At 38.7% G+C, this 20930-nt stretch overlaps 1 protein-coding gene across 1 annotated transcript in view; it reads right to left on the bottom strand.

Annotated features, from left to right (window-relative positions):
- Nucleotides 1-20930, bottom strand: part of KAT2B (lysine acetyltransferase 2B) — a 40907-nt gene that overhangs the window by 2344 nt on the left and 17633 nt on the right. Inside the window, exons 6-17 of the mRNA XM_063154329.1 lie at nucleotides 18477-18668; nucleotides 15896-16002; nucleotides 15177-15302; nucleotides 13611-13747; nucleotides 11640-11848; nucleotides 9294-9420; nucleotides 6980-7090; nucleotides 5846-5989; nucleotides 4154-4268; nucleotides 3353-3389; nucleotides 2945-3008; nucleotides 2763-2847 (exon numbers count right to left, since the gene is read on the bottom strand). Coding sequence (XP_063010399.1) covers nucleotides 2763-2847; nucleotides 2945-3008; nucleotides 3353-3389; nucleotides 4154-4268; nucleotides 5846-5989; nucleotides 6980-7090; nucleotides 9294-9420; nucleotides 11640-11848; nucleotides 13611-13747; nucleotides 15177-15302; nucleotides 15896-16002; nucleotides 18477-18668 — 1454 coding nt within the window. The remainder of the gene's footprint in view (nucleotides 1-2762; nucleotides 2848-2944; nucleotides 3009-3352; nucleotides 3390-4153; nucleotides 4269-5845; nucleotides 5990-6979; nucleotides 7091-9293; nucleotides 9421-11639; nucleotides 11849-13610; nucleotides 13748-15176; nucleotides 15303-15895; nucleotides 16003-18476; nucleotides 18669-20930) is intronic.

Genomic DNA, 20930 nt, shown 5'->3' with positions numbered 1-20930 from the left:
GAGGCCTTAGGGGTATATGGGCTAAGAATTCAAACATCACAAAACATGTACGTTAAACTAAAATCCTTACTGCTGTGCAAACACAGCAGAGAAGATACATTGGTCTGTCTACACTACAAGCAGGATTTGTAGCCTTGAAAAAAAAAGATAAAATTTGTTCTAAGCTCTACATATATTTTTATTATCTCTTCAGAATTTATAGTTGTATATCCTTTTTAAGAACCATGTGAGAACTGATCTCCCCTGTTTTCAGAGCATCATGCAAAACATTTACTTACAGAACATTCTTTAAGAAGTGTTCTCCTTTAAGAAGTGTTCTCCTTTATACTAAAATCAGTCATCCATAAAATATGTAAATCATCTGTGTTCTCCACATAGTCACTTTTCACGTTCCCAGCAATTCTCATCAAGCATTTAAAAATTCTGTCTACATTACAAGTGTTCTAGTAGTGAGTACAGGAATAGAAGTAGTGGGAGGTGTGCTGGATGCCTTGGCTTTTCTCACCTCAGATACTCTAACTAGTTTTTAGCAATGTTTGAGCCAGGCATCAACAGCACCTTTGTGAATCTGAAACAGAAGTAGCTGAATTGAAGAGGACTTAATGTCAATGAGTATTGCAAGGACACCAGAGACCAAAGACCTCCAATGCAAAGGAATTGAAATTTTTAACTTCAGATTTTAAAATATGGTTGTATTTTTGTTTTGGTAATGGTTTCGGGGGTTTTGGGGGGTGGGTTGGGTTTTTTTAAGGGGAATTTGAATTTATTAAAGGAGAAGAAACACTTTCAAATTGACCGGATGGGATTATTCAAGGAAAGTTTAATGGACGCTCTCAAATACTTTTTCTAATGGTACAGAACCTGCTACTCCCTAGTTTTGCACAGTATTTTGCAAAAGTAAAGGCTCATTCAGCTCCCATTAAGTCTGAAATTCAGGTGCCTATACCTAAAGTACATATCCATAGACTAATTATAGCACCCAGCTGAGAAGGCTGTTCAGCTTGCCCTGAAGAAAATGTTGCCTGGCTAGAGAGTTAAGCTGTCGTACTCTAAGCACAGTCAAAGTTTGGTTCCATCTGTCACTCAGCCATACAGCTTTTGAATAGCAGATGAAAAGGAGAAAAAACCCCAAAGAGTTTTGCTTGATACAGCATCTGAAGAGCACTTAAAACAGGGTAAAAAAGCATTTCTACATGAGAACTGACCTTAGGAGGTAGTAAAAAAAATTTACAGCCATACGTCTCAAAAATTGTACCATTTAGTCTGTATACAAACATAAATGCAACTGTTCTATCTTGTCTGAACAACTTTTTACAGTATCAGCATGCTAGCAGGGAGAGCAGAAAGAAATCTGAATTTATCACAAATCAAGGCACAGTTTAGTCATGCTGGGTTCCTTAGCTGAAAAAAAACAAAGCAAAACTAAACCAAAGACCTCAGCTCAATCCTCAAAGTAAACTACTGCCCCTACCTCTACTGTAATGCATCTGAACAAGGAAAGGACAGACAACATTCCTACTTTGAGTTTGCCAACTTAGGTAAGTTATTTGTAACCACTGTTCAGATTAAACAGATTTCTGAGCTAGACCTCTCAGAAAAGCAGACAGAGAAAACTGCCACAGAAGGGAATTCACATTCTTTTTCTTCATTGCTAGAAAATAAATCTGTGTTGGGGGTACAGGAAGCCAGCAACTGGTTTATAAAGTATATATACATCTGCTATTTGGGAATGGTAATTTGAATATTAAAAAATAATTAAACTGAATTGATAGACATGGGCTTGGAGCCCATGCACAAAGCAACATGAACAAATACTTTTATTCTCTGAGAAACAGATAGCTAATAGCCTGCCATGAACCTGTATTTCATTCTCTAATGATATTAAAGGGTTCAGAAACTGAAATCAAAATTATACAGGTGAGTATTGCACAAATGAGGAAGGAGTGCTAGAATTCAGATTTTAAATCTGGTGCAGTACAAATCAAGCATTCTTTTAGAGAATCACTGAATTATCATTGAAATTATGTGTCCCAGAAGTCAAAAGCTGGGTCATAAGAGAAGCAGTCAAAAGAAAAACATTAGCAGTTGTGTACTTCCCTTTGCAAGCAATGCTACACAAAAAATAGCTGTGTTACTTAGAAGTAAAAATAAATAAAGAAATAAATGTAACACCTCAGAAAACTGTGGCAGATCTAAAAGAGAAAGATAAAAGTTAGCTTAAAATTAGTTGCATGAAGCATTTTCCTAAACTTAAATTGGAGCAAAGTATTAAGACTTACTTAGAAAACCATGTGACCTTTGAAAATATTTTCTCTATATGATTTAGAAATCTTAAATCTGTATTTCAAAGCAACTCAAATGCTCTGGTGTTCCTGAAAGTTTGCCTTGCCTTCAGGTTTTTTAACAAATGAGTGGGATCTGCGATGACCAGTTACCACACACAGGAATATATCCCTACAATTCACCTACACCAGCTGAGTCCTGAAAGCTTCCAGTTGACTGCACCATTTAAGAGCTTGTTAAGAGTTCTCTAGGGCACACTAAGATTTCAGATAGGTACACCACACATGTTTCACAGAGGTCACAGAGCACTCATCAATTTCAAACAACAACATCACACTCTTGACACTTCACAGCTGCAAGGTATTCAGCTGCAAGTAACATATATCTTTTACCATAAAACAATCAGATTAAAATTTATCTGCTATGTCTGCAGCTATAATGATTTTTAAACTCTACTTAAAAAATGTTAATGGCATTACCCATGGGAAACCTTATAACTTCATAATATCCAGGAGCTTCTGTTCTCTTCACGGGTTCCATGAAGGGCCAAGCGCTTTGATGGCTCTTTGGTAAAGAAAAAAGTAAGGTATCTAATATGGAAACTAGATATTGGAAATCATTTTAAAATATTTAAAGAAAGTAAACTAGAGCTAGCACTCACCTTGACTTGCTGCAGGATGGTTTTTAACGTGCTGTAAAGTTGATCTGGATCCTTGGACTCCTTACTTGAAGGAAAATATAAATACAAAAAGATTAGTTTGAGTCCTTTATCTTTGTTCCTACAATCTACATCTTACCTAAAAGCAACTCCAAAGTTTCAAGCATTTTATGGAAGAAATAAAATTTAAAACAAGCAAAAAAACCCAAACAAAAATCCTCAAAAAAGAACCCCCCTACCCAAACCACACTTGCCCATAATAAAAAATAAAATAAAAAATACCACCAAAAAGCCACTTGTAGATTATTTGATTTCCAGTGGATGGAAGGAAATACTAAGTGACATTGTTTAAAGACTTTTCTCACAGGAATATCCCAACTGCTTCAACACTTTACTTTGTGTAGCACTTACCCTCTTTCTTTTCCACTTGGTTTCCAGCCAGTCTCTCCTGTACACCAACAACATGAGATATTATATGGGAACTACAGTAGGTCAAAACATTAACTGAATTATTGCAACTCAAAGAAGAAAAGTCATTTCAGCACTACTGCAGTAAAATGGGTTTGTTTTAATAAAAGCTACTCCTAATAAATAACATAACCATCTAGCCCGCAGCTCCATTCAATTTCCTACGTGATTCTTCCACCAGACTGCTGAAAAGATTCTACAATATTTCTGTATGAAACACATTTCTTTTCAATAATTCAATACATATTTTACTTCAACCCACCCCTCGAAAGAATAATCGTGACAAAGTTATCCAATCTGATTCCCCAGGGACAATGAATAAATTGCAGAAAAGCATAGCCAAAAAAATGTCCCCCAAAATATGATACTTAATTATTTTAAATTCTGTTTTGTCCTGTACGTTCATGCCTAGCACAGAAATCATTGTTGTTTGGGAGTACAGTGCATTAAAATGGTGCCAGAGGGAAGATGCTGCCTATACTGTGATACAAATCAAAGAGGGATCACATGTAAGTAAAATTATACACACGTACATAAAAGAGGATCAGCCTGGGATCCCTTGGGGAAATCTCAAAGACAGCAGTTGTAATGGAAATACAATAATCTTCACAGAAATCAAATCAGCAGACCAAAACAATTACATTCTAATAAAAAAGAACTATGTGACTACATTAGTATTTCTAGTCTTGGACCTTTCTTGGGCTATTCTGCTTCTGTTCTACATTAAAAGAGTTTGATACATACTAATGCCAGGAATGCTCTCTATAGGAATCTGCCGTACTCCATCTTTGAAGCAAGAAAGGCCAGGATAAACTTTTCGGATTTGAGCTTGCTTCCTTTCTATGAGCTTTTTAATGATCTGTAATAAAGCAGCAGAGAAAACAAAAAATAATTTATTTGGTCTAAAGTCACCCAGAAGATTAACGCAAAACTGTGGTGAACAGAAACATTCGCACATCCTAACTTTGCAGTCCTTTTCCATGAAGCTGAAAATGGGGCTGAGCTACCTGAGCAAACACTGATCCTGCAAATGAAGCTACTGAGTCTCTCAGCTATTTTGGCACAAATCTAGAAAGAAAGGAGTCATTGCTGGCTCTATTGATCACAAGCTGCACAGCTCTTGGGAAGACAGGAGCAGAGGTAGAGAAGGAAATTTTCTGGAAAAAGGTTTGAGAACTGGCTGTAAAATTTTAACAACTGCAACTTCTGAAATGCTTCAGCACAGCTGGTCAAAAAATTCAAGGCACATAGTGAATGCATGTATTTTTATGTACATACATATTCATATTCCAATATTTTAGAAATTAGAAACCCATTCACTTCAAAATCTCCATATATATATATCTGTAGGAGTTGCTTATGTATCAATCAAAGATACTCTCATCAAAGATTTTCCCTGGAGGATGTCAGAATGATTGACTCTTCAGAACCAAAATTCTACTCTCTCTTGCAAATGCTAGGGAAAGGCTTTTCCCACTCCAGGGTACACTCTGTTTTACTTTGCAATCTTATTACCTCAAATTCTAAGCAATTTGCTTTGGTGCTCTTGATACCCACTTAGATACTTAAGCTTTGTGTGTCCTGGATATGTGACTTTCAAAACTTTGTAACTTGGAGTAAACAAATGCACAGCCATGCACACTGCCAGTCTGATAGAATAATTTCTTTGGAAATAATAAAAATTGACATATATTCATTTTTAAGGACCTTCACTCCTTCATACAGAGTATTTCCTCTCAAAGAACAGGAAAAAGTTAAATTCAGACTTTTTTTTACCAAAATTAAAACGTCAGGTTTGAACAATCTTGAAAGAACAAATTATAAATACTGTTTCTTTAAAAACCAAGGGAAGTATTTAAAAACAAGCGGGAATGTCATAATTGTTTTGCTAATAAACTGCTTTATTATGTAGAATATTATTAAGGACTAAATAAAAAACAACCCACATGAAATTCAAAGAGGGACAGACTGGAAATTAAGACAGTCCACCCTTGATTTACATATTTTTAAAATGGCAGAAAAAAAAGAATCCTCTTTCTTTCAAGTAAAACAGGCCATGCAATACAAACACTCCATTTAAATGTCACTCTAATGAACACTACTGATATGGGAGGGAAGGAACTGACAAAGTCATTACAAAAAATCAATCTCACAAGATTTTGCTTAGTTAACGACCACAAAATTGAACTGTGAATTACTCCTGAAAATACCAGTACTTTAACAGTCTTGCTCTTGTTTAGTCAGCAAGTTAGAATTTCATGCTTCAACTACAAAGTTTTGGCACTGGGACTTGAATGAAGGGATTATTCTAACTAATAAAAGTATGTACTCAAATTTAAGCACCAAAGCAAAGAAGAGAGCTAACCTGGCACCCACTGAACTGTTTCTAAACATCTGAATAGAGAGTAACATTCAACATTTCATTTCAACCTTCACCTCTTTTTGCTTTTTGATGATGACAGAAAATTCCGTGTAGGGGATCCTTGGATTTAATTCACAGCCCATTAATGTGGCACCCTCATAATCCTTGATGTAGCCAACATATTTTGCTTTTGGTACTTTAATATCTTTGGAGAAACCCTGAAAAAGAAGAAAAAATATAACTTAAATTGTCATTATGCCATTTTCCTTTTATGTTTTTGTTTTAACTGAAATGAATGAGGATTGAGAACCAAATTCATCATAGTGTAAAAATACAACAGTGAGTTACATACCATGGTTCAGTGTTGCATGAACCTTCTCATGGGAGACACTTGATAAAAGAACAGTTAATTGCTAAGAAGGGCAACTGGGGAGATTGTATTCAGTTTGAATGTGTGAAGAGTAGATTGTACCAGTTTTATATGCAGAACCATAGAACTGGCTGGAAGGAACTTGAGGAGGTCATCTAGCCCCATCTCAGTTCAGAACAGGTCTCATCATATCTGGCTGATCAAGGCCATGACCAATCCTGAATATTGTAAAAGGACAGAGATTCCACCACCTCCCTCAGCAACATTTTTCAGTATTTCACCACCCTCAGGACAGGAAAGGAAAAAAACAATTTCTTTCTACCTGGTTGCAATTTCCTATTATTCAGGTAATCTTCACTGCCTAATGCTGTACACCTCTGAAAAAAATCTGACTCCATTTTACTGACCAGATAGTTGACACCTGTTTACCAAATCTACTTTACAGAACAGACATTGCCATCTTTCCTGAATTTGAACCTCATGCTTCAGATCAGGAGGAGCTGTAAGTGCAGGTCAGGTAAGTTTTCATCTATCACAGGTATGCCTAGTCCTTCTTTATACTTCTTATAGGATCAGTGAATGAACTGACATTTTACTAGTTTTTAGACTAGACAAATTATAGACTATACCATATACTTATGTTCAGATGATTCTAGCAAAGTAAAATGTATTAGAAGCCAAAAACATTACATGAGGTGAGCACATTTTATAGATAAAAAATACACATGTAAAATTGCACTATATATTTTATCCAATTACTTTGTCATGCCTAGTTATTTAGTCAACCCTACTAGATATAAAACTTCTTGCACAAAGTAATTTCTTGCATTGAACTTACTTGTTTTTTGAAGTAGCCGATAGCATATTCATCTGCATATGTGAGAAAGTTGAGAATGTTGTGTTTGATGTGGTACTCCTTCAGATGGTTCATCAGGTGAGTCCCATAACCCTGGGTGAAACATAGCAGGAAAAAGCCATGACATATTAGAACCTGCGGACCCTGGGTTATTACACACTGTTTTTCAAAATGCAATCTTTCCTTCAGATCCTTTTTAAAAGACTTTCTCTTAATTAAGTGGGTGTTGCACACTCAAGAGCAAACTCTTTTGAGCCTTGTAGGGGTACCTTTGTGACCCAGCATGGAAGTTGTAATTCAACGTGCCCACCTCTTTTTTTTTTTTTTTTTTGTTCTTCTTTTAAATTAGATATCAACCATTAAAATCACATACTTCACCCATAACAAAACTGCACATACTGTAACAATAGAGCATCCTTTCTGAGCCATATCACTTCAAAACTACAAAGCAGTAACAATACTGAAATTATTCCAGTGTTCTGTGCAGCTGTAGCAAAACAGTCTCTGCCTCAAAGAATTTATTATCTAAGCTTATCATAAGCATAAAAAGGAACAGTGAACAATTACCATAATAAGGAGCAGAAAATTATAGAGTCCACAATCAAATAAACAGCTACGCCTTCTGACTGCACACAGGTATGATTTCCATTTAAATTCAGCCCCAAAGTAAACAACAGGTTGCATTTATTCACATTGCCAAGGAAGCTATAGTCATCCCCTTCTGCTGTGATACGAAGAAATGTAAAATAGATAGGTAATCCCATAATAATGTTTTGTTCCTGCAAATGTTTCCATTTTCTCAAAATGCAGACTAACAGGACACTTAGAGAAACATACACAGATTCCTTTTGGGTACTCTGCTCTTCAGAACTGGGAAAATTTTTACTTATGTAAAAAAGCCAGAAAAAATGACTTAGAAAATACAAACTTCTGATTTAATTTACAATTTCATAGACCCAAATATGGCAAGTGCCAGATAGGAAACTAAGCCACATACAGTAATACTTAAAATTATTTTATAACGGAGGACCAAACTACCTAAAAACCAATTCAATTTGTATGGGAAAACAATTCCTATATTTTTTTACTCCAGCCTCAAACTGAATTAAAATAGGAATATATTTTAAGACCTGGCAGGTCACCCATGTGTGAACATTTTTTTTTTTCTCAGTTACCTGTTGACAGGGTCAGCTCAGTCAGAGCAAAAAGCGGGAAGGCAAATTTTCAGAAACACTCAACTGATACAGCAAAGCACCCAGAGGATAAAAGAATAAATAGTGTACTATGCAGCCCTGAGGGCAATCTGATGGGTCAGAATTATCTGCTCTATTATTCTGAAAGCTTATTCCTAGAAAATCACAACACACCTTTGGCAGCCTCACCTGTGCAGTGCAGTTAAGCACAGCTTAGGCATATTCTGTAAGGATTTGCATTTGCTAAAACACTCTGAATGCTGACAGGTCATTGCTTAATGTAGGGAAATGCTCCTCTCTAACACCAGAATAAAATTAAATATAACCTGAGTATTAACAGTTGTTACAGACTTTCAATCCCACTGTGTTACTCTTTTGCACCTGGGTGTACAATTTTTGCATGTTAACTGCTATACACTCTGAATTAACCACATCTCAGCTCGTTTCTTGAAATTAAAATCATGAAGCTAGAGCACCATCTAAAGGCAGAACAGTGAACCAAATGGTGAGTAGCTGGAAAAGCTGGAGGAATCTCATTAATTCATACTGCTCTGCATCCTTTCAACACAGATGCTAATTCTCAAAATTCTGAGAAAATATTGTGGCCTTAACTCAAAAAAGAGTGTACAGAATTGACCTTGTGCTTATTTTGAGATGTAAAACTACACCTATTTTTTTTTATTATATCTCATTTAGATTGAAGTTATGTAATGTCACAAAGTCCTTGAACACAAAGTACGGCCCCACACAAGCAATACATATTTCAGTCAACCACAAGATGTTACACTAGACAGAGACACAACTACTGGGGACAGAGGCATGAAAATTCCAAGAATGGCAGGCCTCTATTGCTCTGCTGAGAAAAATTTTATTTAATTAATTAAATACAGGTAATCCTACTATTATGATGATGATGCTAAATCTGCACATTTTAGTTGGATTTTTGTGCATTGTTTTCAGAATTGCTGTATCTTTCAAAATCTATTTCTGTCTGGCAAATCAGCAGCATATTCAACATGACTAAAAGTATGAGGAGCACATGCAGTGGGTGAATGGGACTCAAATCTATTTAATAAACAGTAGTAATACAGAATTCTTTTTACCTTGACTTGCTCATTGGAAGTCACAGCACAGAAAACAATCTCTGTAAATCCTTGGGAGGGGAACATCCGGAAGCAGATACCACCGATAACACGACCATCTTTTATTAATGCAAGGGTTTTATGTTTCCTGAGCAGACAAAAATAACAATCACTTTAATTCATGTACATAGTACATCAAGTGCCATTAACCTTCCTTTTTCAGAAACTTGATTCACTTCTTTCCATGATGATAATGCAATTCTGTATGCCTCCTAAGTTAGCCACTGTATCTATAGAAGAGTTCTTACTTTAATATCATGCTTTCAATGTACCATAAAGGTGATCATCACAGAGCAATCTCCTGGCCTTGCCAAGTACTCTGAGATACTCAGGTAATGCCCAATAAATAAAAGTTGTATTGCTTTTATTGAATCTATTGCTGATAGTTACACCATTGCACAATTCTCAGGGTGATTTTATCCAGAGTAAATTAGAAGTTAATGGAGTTACAGGAGAGCAAGTCGTTTCTAAGGGATTCCTGTTTCCTTGCATGCAATCTCCATAGTTAACCTATCAGTCTCAAATACAGCTGATGAAGTAAGAGAGAACATTTCTTATTTCTAATCACACACTCCTCCAGGAATCAAGACCAGAATAAATATCCATTTCTGTTGCACTTAGCATGACTGCCAGGAAAGATGCAGCAAGGTGCAATCTCAACTCTTATGTCAAGGATAAGGAATTTTAGTATAATCCTCAAGGTGTGAAAACAGTGCACCATCTTTTAGATTATTCAATATACAGTATCATATGAATCTTATAAATGATACAGTCAATATACAGATGATGTATTTCGGGGAAAACAGTTGGTGCCAAAAGTGACCCCCTGCCAAAAAGCCCAAAGAGTAGTTATATTATATATGCCACCATTGGAAAAGATTTTATACTTATTGTATATTCTTTTTTCTTGTACATATTTTAGTGTTGGTTTTTTTTTACTTGTGGAATGACAGCAGCCATGCAGCAGCTTGAGCTTTTGTGGTGGTTTCACCCTGGCTGGATGCCAGGTGCCCATCAAAGCTGCTCTATCACTCCTCTTCTCAGCTGGTCAGGGGGGACAAAATGTAATGAAAAACTCATGAGTTGAGGTAAGAGCAGGGAGAAATAACAACTACCACCACACGCCAAACAGACTTCGCTTGGGGAAATTAGCTGAATTTATTACCAATCAAAATCAGAGCAGGATGACAGAAAGTAAAACAAATCCTAAAACTACCTTTCCCCTCCTCCTTCCTGATTCTCTACTTTCTTCCCCAAGCAGTGCAGGGGAATGGGGTTATGGTCAGTTCACCACATGCTATGTCACAGTTTCCTCCTCAGGCACAGGAGTTCTTCCCCTGCTCCAGTGTGGGGTCCCTCCCATGGGCTACAGGAACCACAGTGGCACAGGTCCCTTTCCATAGGGACACCAGTCCTGCCAGCAAAGCTGCTCTAGCAGGTAGTGTGGGCAACTCTCTTCACAGAATCTTCCAGGAGGCTGCTCCAGGGTGGGCTTCCCACAGGGCCACAGCTTTCCTTCAGGCATCCACCTGCTCCGGCATGGGGCTCCTTCACAGGCTGCAGAGGGACACGCGCCTCCCCAGGGTGTTCACCATGGAAGGTTAAACTGGTGGAGCAGTTCATGGAGAACTGCAGCCTGTGGGAAGGACCCAAGCTGGAGAAGTTCATGGAGAACTGTCTGGCATGGGAGGGACCCCATACTGGAGCAGGGAGAGAGTGTGAGAAGTCCTTCCCTGTGGAGGAAGAAGCAGCAGACACCACAATGGGAACTGACCACGGCCTCCATTCCCCATCCCCCAGCACTGCTTGGGGGAGAAGGCAGAGAATCATGAATGCAGCTGAGTTTGGGAAGAAGGGAGACATGGGGCAAAGGTATTTTAAGATGCAGTTTTTATTTTCTCATTATCCTATTCTGATTTGATTTGTAAAAAATCAAAGTATTTTCATCAAGTTGAGTCTATTTTGCCTGTGATAGTTATCAGTGAGTGATCACTCCTTGTCCTTCTATCCAAGAACTTTGTACTTTCTCTCCCCTGTCCAGCTGAGATGGGGAGCGGTGGAGCAGGTTTTGTGGGAATCTGGCATACAGCCAATGTCAACCCTCCACCGTTCCACAAGAAGCCACTTATTATTAATACAGCCACGAAGAATGTAGTTGGGTACAACCCAAATGGATTGAACAGGAGTTATGAGGGCTTGAAAAGATGGCAAAAGCAGAGGCAGAGCTGCTCTCCATCCCTCCTCTGCTGCAAACAACGCCGGACTCCCTCTGCCTCATAGGGCAGCCCCCTGCCCAAGGATACCTACGGATCAAAGACCAAGCGGGTGATGTATTCCTTCGGCATCCGAGGCAGCTGATGGGAGAACACGTTCTGCAAACCAACCAGCCACATCATGATCTTCTTGTTGGGTTTCTGGTTCAGGGAGTTGCCGACCACGTGGAACTCAATCACCCCCCTGCGCTCCTCCAGCCTGGCGGCCTCGTCCCGGGCCGAGTGTGCCGAGAGGAAGTTGGTCTGTGCCACACAAACGAGGAACAGAATCACAGTTTTGGGATTTCACATCCTCTGACAGAGCAGCCTTAATGAACAAACAAATAAACCCCACTCTCTTTTTCCAACAGAACTGCCAATGACTGCCTCTGTAACGTAGCTTTGCAGAAGGGACACCATCAAATAAGCCAGATGTAAGTCTGCACTACAGTCTACAAAGACCAATCAGAATTTATATTGATGCAGATTAGATAACAACAACAATGGTTATGACTCAAAAAGTTCCAAAATCCCTTGAGGGATAGCACACATCTAGTTTAAGCCTATGCCACTAAGTTTTCATATTTGCTTTACTCTTAGCCAGCTTGGGCATGACTTGTGGATTCGCCTACACATACTGCAAATCACACATTTTAATGGCAGCACAGGAAAAGTAGGTCTTTTTCATTTTATTAGTGCTTTCCACTATCTCTACCACTACTTTAAGAGCTTAAAAAAATATTTCAATTCCTACAGAATTTGCTGTTACATATCTAGCAATTGCATGTACATATCTAAATGCTGATTAAATTAATATAGAAAATTTATTTAGCTTATTTTTTTCAAGATCATTTTACAATGCCAAAACATCTCTGTATGCACATACTGTTTACTTTTTTGAGCAAAGTTTGGCTGCTGGGTTTCTAGTCACTGCCAGCCCCAACAGCCAGGCTGGCACAGCATTTGTAATATGCAGAGCCATCAGTCACAGTGCATAGTTTGAATAAGAAATGTAGGTGGTTCCAAATCTTCAGCAGCTTCTAGCTAAATCTTGGCAAATGAGCTGCTGGCAAAACATAGCCTGGCAGAGAGAACAGAAGGAGGAAAAGCCAGCCAAGGAAAAAAAAGTGCAATTCTGTGCATGGCACAATTCTGCAATTCTGTTTGTTTTTCTCTTCCAGACAAAAAAAAAGAGCAACGGGGGAAGACAGAGCAAATAACTGTTTAGATGAGTTCCTGCACCAGAGAGAGGTTTTAACTTTGGATCTTTCATTCTGCTGCAATACTTGAACCCTATTTAACCTCAACAAATCACCTTTTTTTAACCTTAACAAATTTTTTATTTAAAAACTAAAAAAAAAAAATAATTAAGGTTAAAAAGATTTAAGGTTCAACCAGTGGAGCAGTTAATGAAGAACTGCAGCCTATGGGAAGGACCCATGTTGGAGAACTTCACGGAGAACTGTCTGGCATGGGAGGGACCCCATACTGGAGCAGGGAGAGAGTGTGAGAAGTCCTTCCCTGTGGAGGAAGAAGCAGCAGACACCACAATGGGAACTGACCACGGCCTCCATTCCCCATCCCCCAGCACTGCTTGGGGGAGAAGGCAGAGAATCATGAATGCAGCTAAGCTTGGAAAGAAGGGAGGCGTGGGCCAAAGGTATTATAAGATATAGTTTTTATTTTCTCATTATCCTATTCTGATTTGTAAAAATTTGTTAAGGTTAAAAAAATTTGCCTTTTTTAACCATTCTGTAACAAAAGCACCTTGCAGGATAACCTGAGATCTATGTTCTTACTATTAATAGTTTACACATCTCTTTGCTAACTGTACACAAAGCATAAAAAAAACTGTAGAAGCATTTTTCATGTTAATGATGTATTTTTTGTTCCCCAAATCATACCCTTTCAAAGTCTATTTTTCTTGACAGGACTCTTAGCTTATCACATTCTACCCGTGTGGAACATTTACTAAGAACAGACCATTCACAAACAGACCATTTGAAACACCAAGCCTATATCTCACCTCTGGCCCAAGCATTGCTGCAGGATCTGTAATTGTTGACATTACTTCATTGATTAACTCAATGGGGATATCTCCTACAACCCTTGGTCTCTTTGAATCCTCCAGAGAATAGGGTTCATTATTTTTCCTCTTTTCCCCTATGAAACAAAACTCGGACAAATTAGAATGCACCAAAATGTCACAAACAAGCACTATGAAGTCTAGCACGTCTGTTATATCCTCTAGTTTATATGACAAGTTTGAGGTTTGGTTTTTTTGGGTTTTTTTTTGGGGGGGGGTTTATCCCTATAGACAAGGAGAAATAAATGAAACCTGGAAAACATTTATCACTTCTCAATTTTCACTTTACACTGGGGTATTAGCATGAAGCAGGAAAAATATACCTCTCCTTCCACTACACCTCTGTGAATTCACAGTTAAACCATTTGCTTTTTCTTTTTGCTTCAAAATCCTCTGCATGGAACCCCTGTGCTGCTGTCTTGGAAGGTCGGTGCTCAACTCACAAATTGCAGTGCCTATTTCTTGATAACACAAAATCCCCTTTTAGGATTCACTGGAACTAAATATCCATCACAAAATTCTTTCACGTCTTCTGTAAACCAAGCGGCCCATACAGTCTGATGTGTCATACATACTAAAAAATCCATATAGAATTTCCAAATAAAAATATACCAAGTTAATCATTAACTGCCCTACTGACTGCTGTGTCACATGTATTATACAACAAAAGAAACTAGTTAAATTCATAGAAGAACAGACCACCAAGGACTAGCAGAGGTACAGCAACAGAGATCCAGCTGCCAGCTCAGGATTATCCCACTCATTATCCTACTCATTCCCACTTCTGAGGGACAAGTAGAGAAATGACCTTAAGGAAAACTGCAGTTTAGGAGCTGCCCTAAGTTTCTCTGTAGTGAACATTGAGACTCAAAGTTCGCTTTGGTTTTGGTTTTTCTCCTTCTTTGAGGACTCACTTTACATAAGCTTGGGATCATCTCTCTGACCTAACAACCTCTCTTGACAGGCTCATTAATCCTGAGATGTTTGAAAAAGGATTTATTAGGAGAATTTATGCATCCACCAACTCTTTTCCTTGAAAGGGTTTTTTTTTTCTTTGACCTAACCTCATTCAGGTTTTAAATTTAACCTAGTTGGTATGTCTGTGTTTTTCTTCACTGCTCAAATGTATGCATTTTCAGTACCTTGAAAGATTGAAAAACCCAAATGTGATGGCTCCTTCTACTCCACCATCATTTAAATGAAACCTCTCCTCATGACTTACAATAGATGTACTCCAAAGAAAGTATTTTTCAAAAACCTCTGACACCACCAGACCTGTCCCCATTTTAATTTAATTTAAACAAATCAATTGGTTTTTTTTTGCAAATACAGTTGTGATTTCTGTTAGTTAAACATTACCATAGTGGAGAAAAAGGTATGTCTGTGTAAATCTTTCAGCAAAAACACCTCAAGTTTGCTAATGTAGAGTGAAGGCAAAGGTTAGCATATACTGCAACTACTGATAATATCAACAGAAGTCAAAAGGCAAGGCTCCTTCTCCATTACCTAAGTTTGGGTCAAGGGCAGAAGAAACTTTACAAGCTGGACTCATATTCCCACTGTTGGATTGCTCCAGAGATGAAGGACTTGCACTGTATGCAACAGATCTTGCAACAGGAGGCGGACTGATAACTGCGGTGACATAAAAAACAAACACAGAAAAAATCAGGTCACGGAACCCATCCTGGTGCTCATGGAAAGACTGTCCCAAAGATGGACACCCACCACCCAAAAAGTAACAGTGAACACTGTGCAACAGAGCAACGCCACCAGCTCCCAAGTAGAAACATTAAAGCTTTATCTCACTGTATTTTTCTAAACTGAATTCTACCTAAGGAGGGACTGCTGGATAACAGGGATTGCAAACATCAGGCTTCATCAGTTCACAGTGCTGAGCTGAAGCTAAGAAAACAAACTTCTTTCACATACCTGCCAAGCCTGCTGGCACTTAGCTTCATGAAAAAAACCTTTTTTGTAGGGCTCTATTGAAAAGCTAAATCTCATCATTCAGCTCCATCTATCCTATTTACAGTGCTCTAAGACTGGTTGGACAAATCAAACTCAAGAAAGGGAGAGTTTCGCCAATTAAGAGAATGAAACTATTATTTTAAAAGGTCACAGATTAACATTTCTCTCTCTCTAATATATACATTAAAAAAGCCCCACATTAGTTCTAAATCATGCAGTTTTTTCCTTTGTGTTACCCATCACTAGGTGCAAATTACCTGTCTGGATTCCCAGCTGGCCAGTTCTGGAACTGGACACCATGAAATCCTGATCCCAAATAGGAGAATTCTGGCTGTACACTTCTTCTTCCAGCATAGACAGAAATCTAGGTACAAAACCAGGCAAAATAGCAACTAATGGGATCATTCCAAACAGGTTCTTTTTCAAAATAAGCACTTGCAATGTTTTTAAATTAAAAAACATTACTAAGTCAGCAAGGAAATGCTGTTGGCCAGTGCTATTAAAGAAAACCCCATACATGCAAAAATCACACAAGCCAGAGTAGACATGAAGTATCATAATTCAGTAGAATGCTTTCACTTACTAAACCTTACCTCTGATTACATGTAAGTAATCTAATTTGCAAGTGCAGGAAGACAGTTACAAACTACTTTTACAGAACAAAATTCCACCAATGAGAAAGCTATGAGTTGATTGATGTTATACAATGATGGCAAATAAGTCTGGTTTGATAAATACGTATTTTGCAGATGCATTTGCTTTCTGCCTTTGACAGAATCCCAGTGTTACTAACAATGCTCTTAGGAAGATATTTTCATTCTTTTAAGTGTCCTACTGTAACTTTCAATTGCATGTTTGTGGTTGCATAACAGTATTTTTAACCTTACTTTGGTATAGCTACAGAAACAGCACCATGTTAAACCTCTCTTAGCATTATTGAATTCCACAGATCAGACTGTCCAGCACACTCACCCTCTCAGGGCCAATACACAATTCCCTCCCAGCAGCAAGACAGCTGCTTACCCTACATTGCACAAAAGGGGTTTTCAGACCAGGAGTTGACATGGCACATTGCTGTTGTACACGTTGCTACTCTCTGGAGTCATCTACATGTATAGAAACTGTTCAGGACTGTTGAGCAAAACTTCCTTGAACAGGACGGGGATTTTCAGGATCCAGTCAGACTCTCATACTGTACATACAGGACAGCCATACCTAAGCAATGTGCAGAGTTTGCTGCTGTCTGTGCAGCTGATGATGGCTAAAAAAGTTTGTAGCAGTGACCTGACCATCTGTGACAGAGCAGAAGGACAAATTCAACTTTAGCCAAAGCTCCAATTCCAGGAAGCACAGAGGCTCTGCCTTCAGCCCCATTAGCCACTCCTTCCTAGGCATGCACAGACACAACCCCTGCGTGCTCCTTTTCCCAAAAGGAGACCCAGGGCAGAGGAGAGCCCTGTGCCAATGCCAGGCTCCATCCTCTGAGACACAGGTCCTCTGCAGGGCTCACTCAGAACAGTGCCAGAGGAAAGACAAATGATTCAGATAAGTATGGCCCATGAAAGATTTAAAATGTTATTCATATTCCCACAGATCACCTGCAAACAGTGCTTGTCTTTTTTTCCCCCAGCAGAATATCAAAAGGAATTATGGTGAATAATAATGCTTTTCAAATTACTGCAAAAGGCTTTAAAAGGCAGTGGAAACAGGAGCACATGCACACCTGCTTCCTTCACAAATCTGCTCCTTGCATCAATGGGGTGTCAAGTCCTTTTCTATATCTGTTTCAGGGCCTGTATCCACTCTACCCCAAAGATACTGTACATATTTTTCAAAGTGGTAAAATAAATTATCAATTATAGGAGGACAAATCCCGGCTCTACTCAGCTTAGGAAAGTTCATGTTGTTTTTCATTCCCCTGAGCTCTAACCTATCTTCTGGAACAACACAGTAGCTTGCATAGATAGCATCAGTGCCACCAGTCTTCTGTAGGTTCATTTGTTGTTAGGAGGGACAGGCTTTTAAAGTATGACTTGGAGAACCAACCTACCCTTGTAAAACAAGGATATATTTAAAGTGATACACTATTTTAACAGGAATTCATTACAATGAATGATCCTGTCATCATCACTACCCCTCTTTATCACCAGTAAAAGTGTTTGAAATTAATAACTATCGAAGTTGAGCATGTTTCAACACCGCTATAGGTAATTATTGCTGTTTTATTGTGAGAGATTGTCATCAACATTCCAGTACTGGAAAAGATACCCAGTATGAAATTTACCAGTTTAGGATTCAATTATGCAGTTTTATACTGACTCCTCTCTAATAACCCCATCTCCTCTGGGGGTGGGGTGACTACTTTGTTCACTATTACAATGTTAAATTAAACTGAAGTTCTTGTAAACTCTGTACAACACTGCCCCTTTTTAATGCTCCACCACCAAAGCAGATGTAAGCACGTTTCTGGAGGTCCACTCTTTCCAAGGACTACAGAAAAAGAAAGTAATTGACCTACAATACCTGCTAACAGGCAAACAGTACAATCCCTCAGCAATACCAATAATCCTTTTATTCATATTTTTATAAATTTTTATATATATATATCCATATATATTCAATATATATTCATGTTTTTACTTTCATAAAGTAAACCCTAGGACAAAACAAAGCAAGCAGTTTTCTATATAAAATACACTAATCTAAGTTATGACAGTAAAGAAAGCTGCAGTATCTAGTTGCTACTGAATAAAAAGATAAATTATTTTAAGCTGCAGGTAATTTCTCCCTTTCCACAATGAAGTTAACTTTGAATGCAGGCACACTGTGACCCCTTACTTTGGAAAATGAGTGAGGATTAGTGTTCGTTTTTCTTGAGGAAGCTTGTCCTTTTCCTGCCTGGCCTGCTCCAGCAGTTGTCGTCTCATTACAGTAAAAACAGAGCGAAGCAATGTCCTACCAAACACCTGGGTGGTTTCATACCGAGGTAGACTGTCACAAAACTGAGGGACATTGCAGTAACAAAGCCACCTGTAAAGAGGAAAAAAGCCAGATACTTATCACCACCTAACATAGGACTTAATGCAATAAAACCACTACCCACATCATTTACAGCGCAGCTGAGAGCTATATGAGTGTATAAATCAGTTCCACTACAAGGCTGGACAGAGTTAAGCAGCATTTATATTGCCCAGTTTTTTACAGAAATGACAACCAAGTACTTTTAAGTTTCCATATATTATTTTTCTCTACAGTCTAGTTTACACAAAGTAGTCTTGTTCCAGAGAATAATCATAGATTACAGACAATTCATGGGTATGTCAGGGATTCTCTCCACAGCTCATCCATTCAGCCTCACACTTCCCCTGCCTCTGACTCCAAAGACCCTCAGCACAGCCTGTTTTACCCTCTAAACTTTTCCCTCTAAACTTTTACCTTTCCCCACATAGAGGCCAAATGGGTGACACTTTTAACTAGCTCCATCCCAATCCAACTGGATTCCTGCCCTGGTCTTCCACCAGTTGGCTTCTTCCCATCATACCCTGCCTTGTTACTCTTTCATTACCAGTATCTCCATCCATAATAAACTTTTCATTGAGGAAAATTACAGCATGTCATGTTTCCCTTCTAGGAAAAGAGATTATGGTACCAAAGAGATAACTCAGGAGTACACTGCCTATGTACATCACAATATCTGTTAATTCTATAAACAAGATTTTGATATCTGTGTAAGTGAACAGTCATTGGAATCTGGAGCTTTAGCAGAATCAGACCACAACCACTATGAAAGCTCCAGCAATGAAAGGAAAATATTAGGAATTGGATGCAAACATACTGTGCTGGATCTTGCACACATTTCCTCATCCAGACCCAAAGTACAGCCTGTCTCGAAATGTTCTCCCAAACTCTTGTGCCTTAATCTTTGCAAGCATGTGTTGCAAAAGACTTGTGAGATAGAGCTGTTCACAGACTTCTACTCCCTGTTCTTGGCTGATAAAGCACAGCTCTCAAAACACAAGAATGCATGTGAAACTCTGATGAAGTTTCATTCAAATCCTTGGGTTCTCAAATGAAATTGGAACTGCAAAAAATTCAGGTGTGCCCATGGTGCCCAGCAGCACCTGAGCACTGCCTTGGACAACACAGAGGAGACAAGCTCACAATGACAAGTGAGATTTGGTGGGAAGAACACTTTGGGTCGTGGGGGGACCTTAGGGACTGTGGGTGGGATAGTTTGAGAAAACACAAGTGACAAAATAACTAACAACAAAAAACCACCAACCAGAACCAATTATCTATCAATTCCTAATAAGATTTAACTCCTACCACCCCTGGCTGACCCCACTTATCACAAACAAATGGAGGTCAAACACCCACCAAACGTGGTCTTAGGAGCACCAGAATTACAAGTGTCCTTTATGGTGACAGCACATCTAGGTCAGACACAGCAGTCTGCTCTGTCACCAGCCAGAGTCTCAACTCACACCAGGTTTGCTGCTGCTCTCCCCCATGGAGAGGAGGTGTGTGAGAGGAAAGGCCACCAGGAAAGCAGCCAGAAGGTGGTGCTCACCCTGGGCCAGCAGAGATGTCCGGGGCGTTCCTGAGAGCAGCGTGCTGACAGAGGTTAACTACCTGCTGCCTGACCTGCAGCACCCTGAACTGCTCTCACTGAACTGCTCACTGAAAAAGGCACTGCACTACTCCTGTGAGAAAAAGAAAATAAATAGAGACATGTTTTTTTATCCTAGCTCTTCATCCTCCAGCGACTCAGTTATTCCTTTAAATTCTAACAATGCATTAAATGGTCATAACAAGAACTGTAATTTTAAGGAACCTAGTAATGTCTGTTCCCCATTTAGCGTTCAAGCACTTGCAAAATTAGTTTGATTTTTCAACTCCTCTGTGATTTGATTTCAAACAGTGATGCTTTACAATGCTAAATGTTATCTTCTCTCTTTTTTTTTTTTTAAGTTGAATAATAAATAGGGAACTTACATGAGGCTCAAATATTAAGACCGAGAGCACTTGACAAATACAAACTTTGCAGAGGCATTGTTAGATACAAATGTTCCAGCCTCTACTCCCCATTCTTGGAGTATGGGAACACTTGGGACACTCTCTCCAAGTGTTCCAGCCTCTACTCTGCAAGTAGAGTAAGAGGCTCTAGAGATAAGAGCATATCTCTCAAGACCCAAGGATGCATGTGAAACTGATACAGTCTCACTAAAACCCTTAGGTCGTCATGTTAAATCCACATCTGCAAGAATTCACAAGGTCCATCTATGGCATAAA

The sequence above is a fragment of the Melospiza melodia genome, chromosome 1, assembly GCF_035770615.1.
Source record: "Melospiza melodia melodia isolate bMelMel2 chromosome 1, bMelMel2.pri, whole genome shotgun sequence".
Lineage (NCBI taxonomy): Eukaryota > Metazoa > Chordata > Aves > Passeriformes > Passerellidae > Melospiza > Melospiza melodia.
The sequence above is the reverse complement of the archived record's forward strand: the minus strand, read 5'-3'. Positions and strand labels throughout refer to the sequence as shown.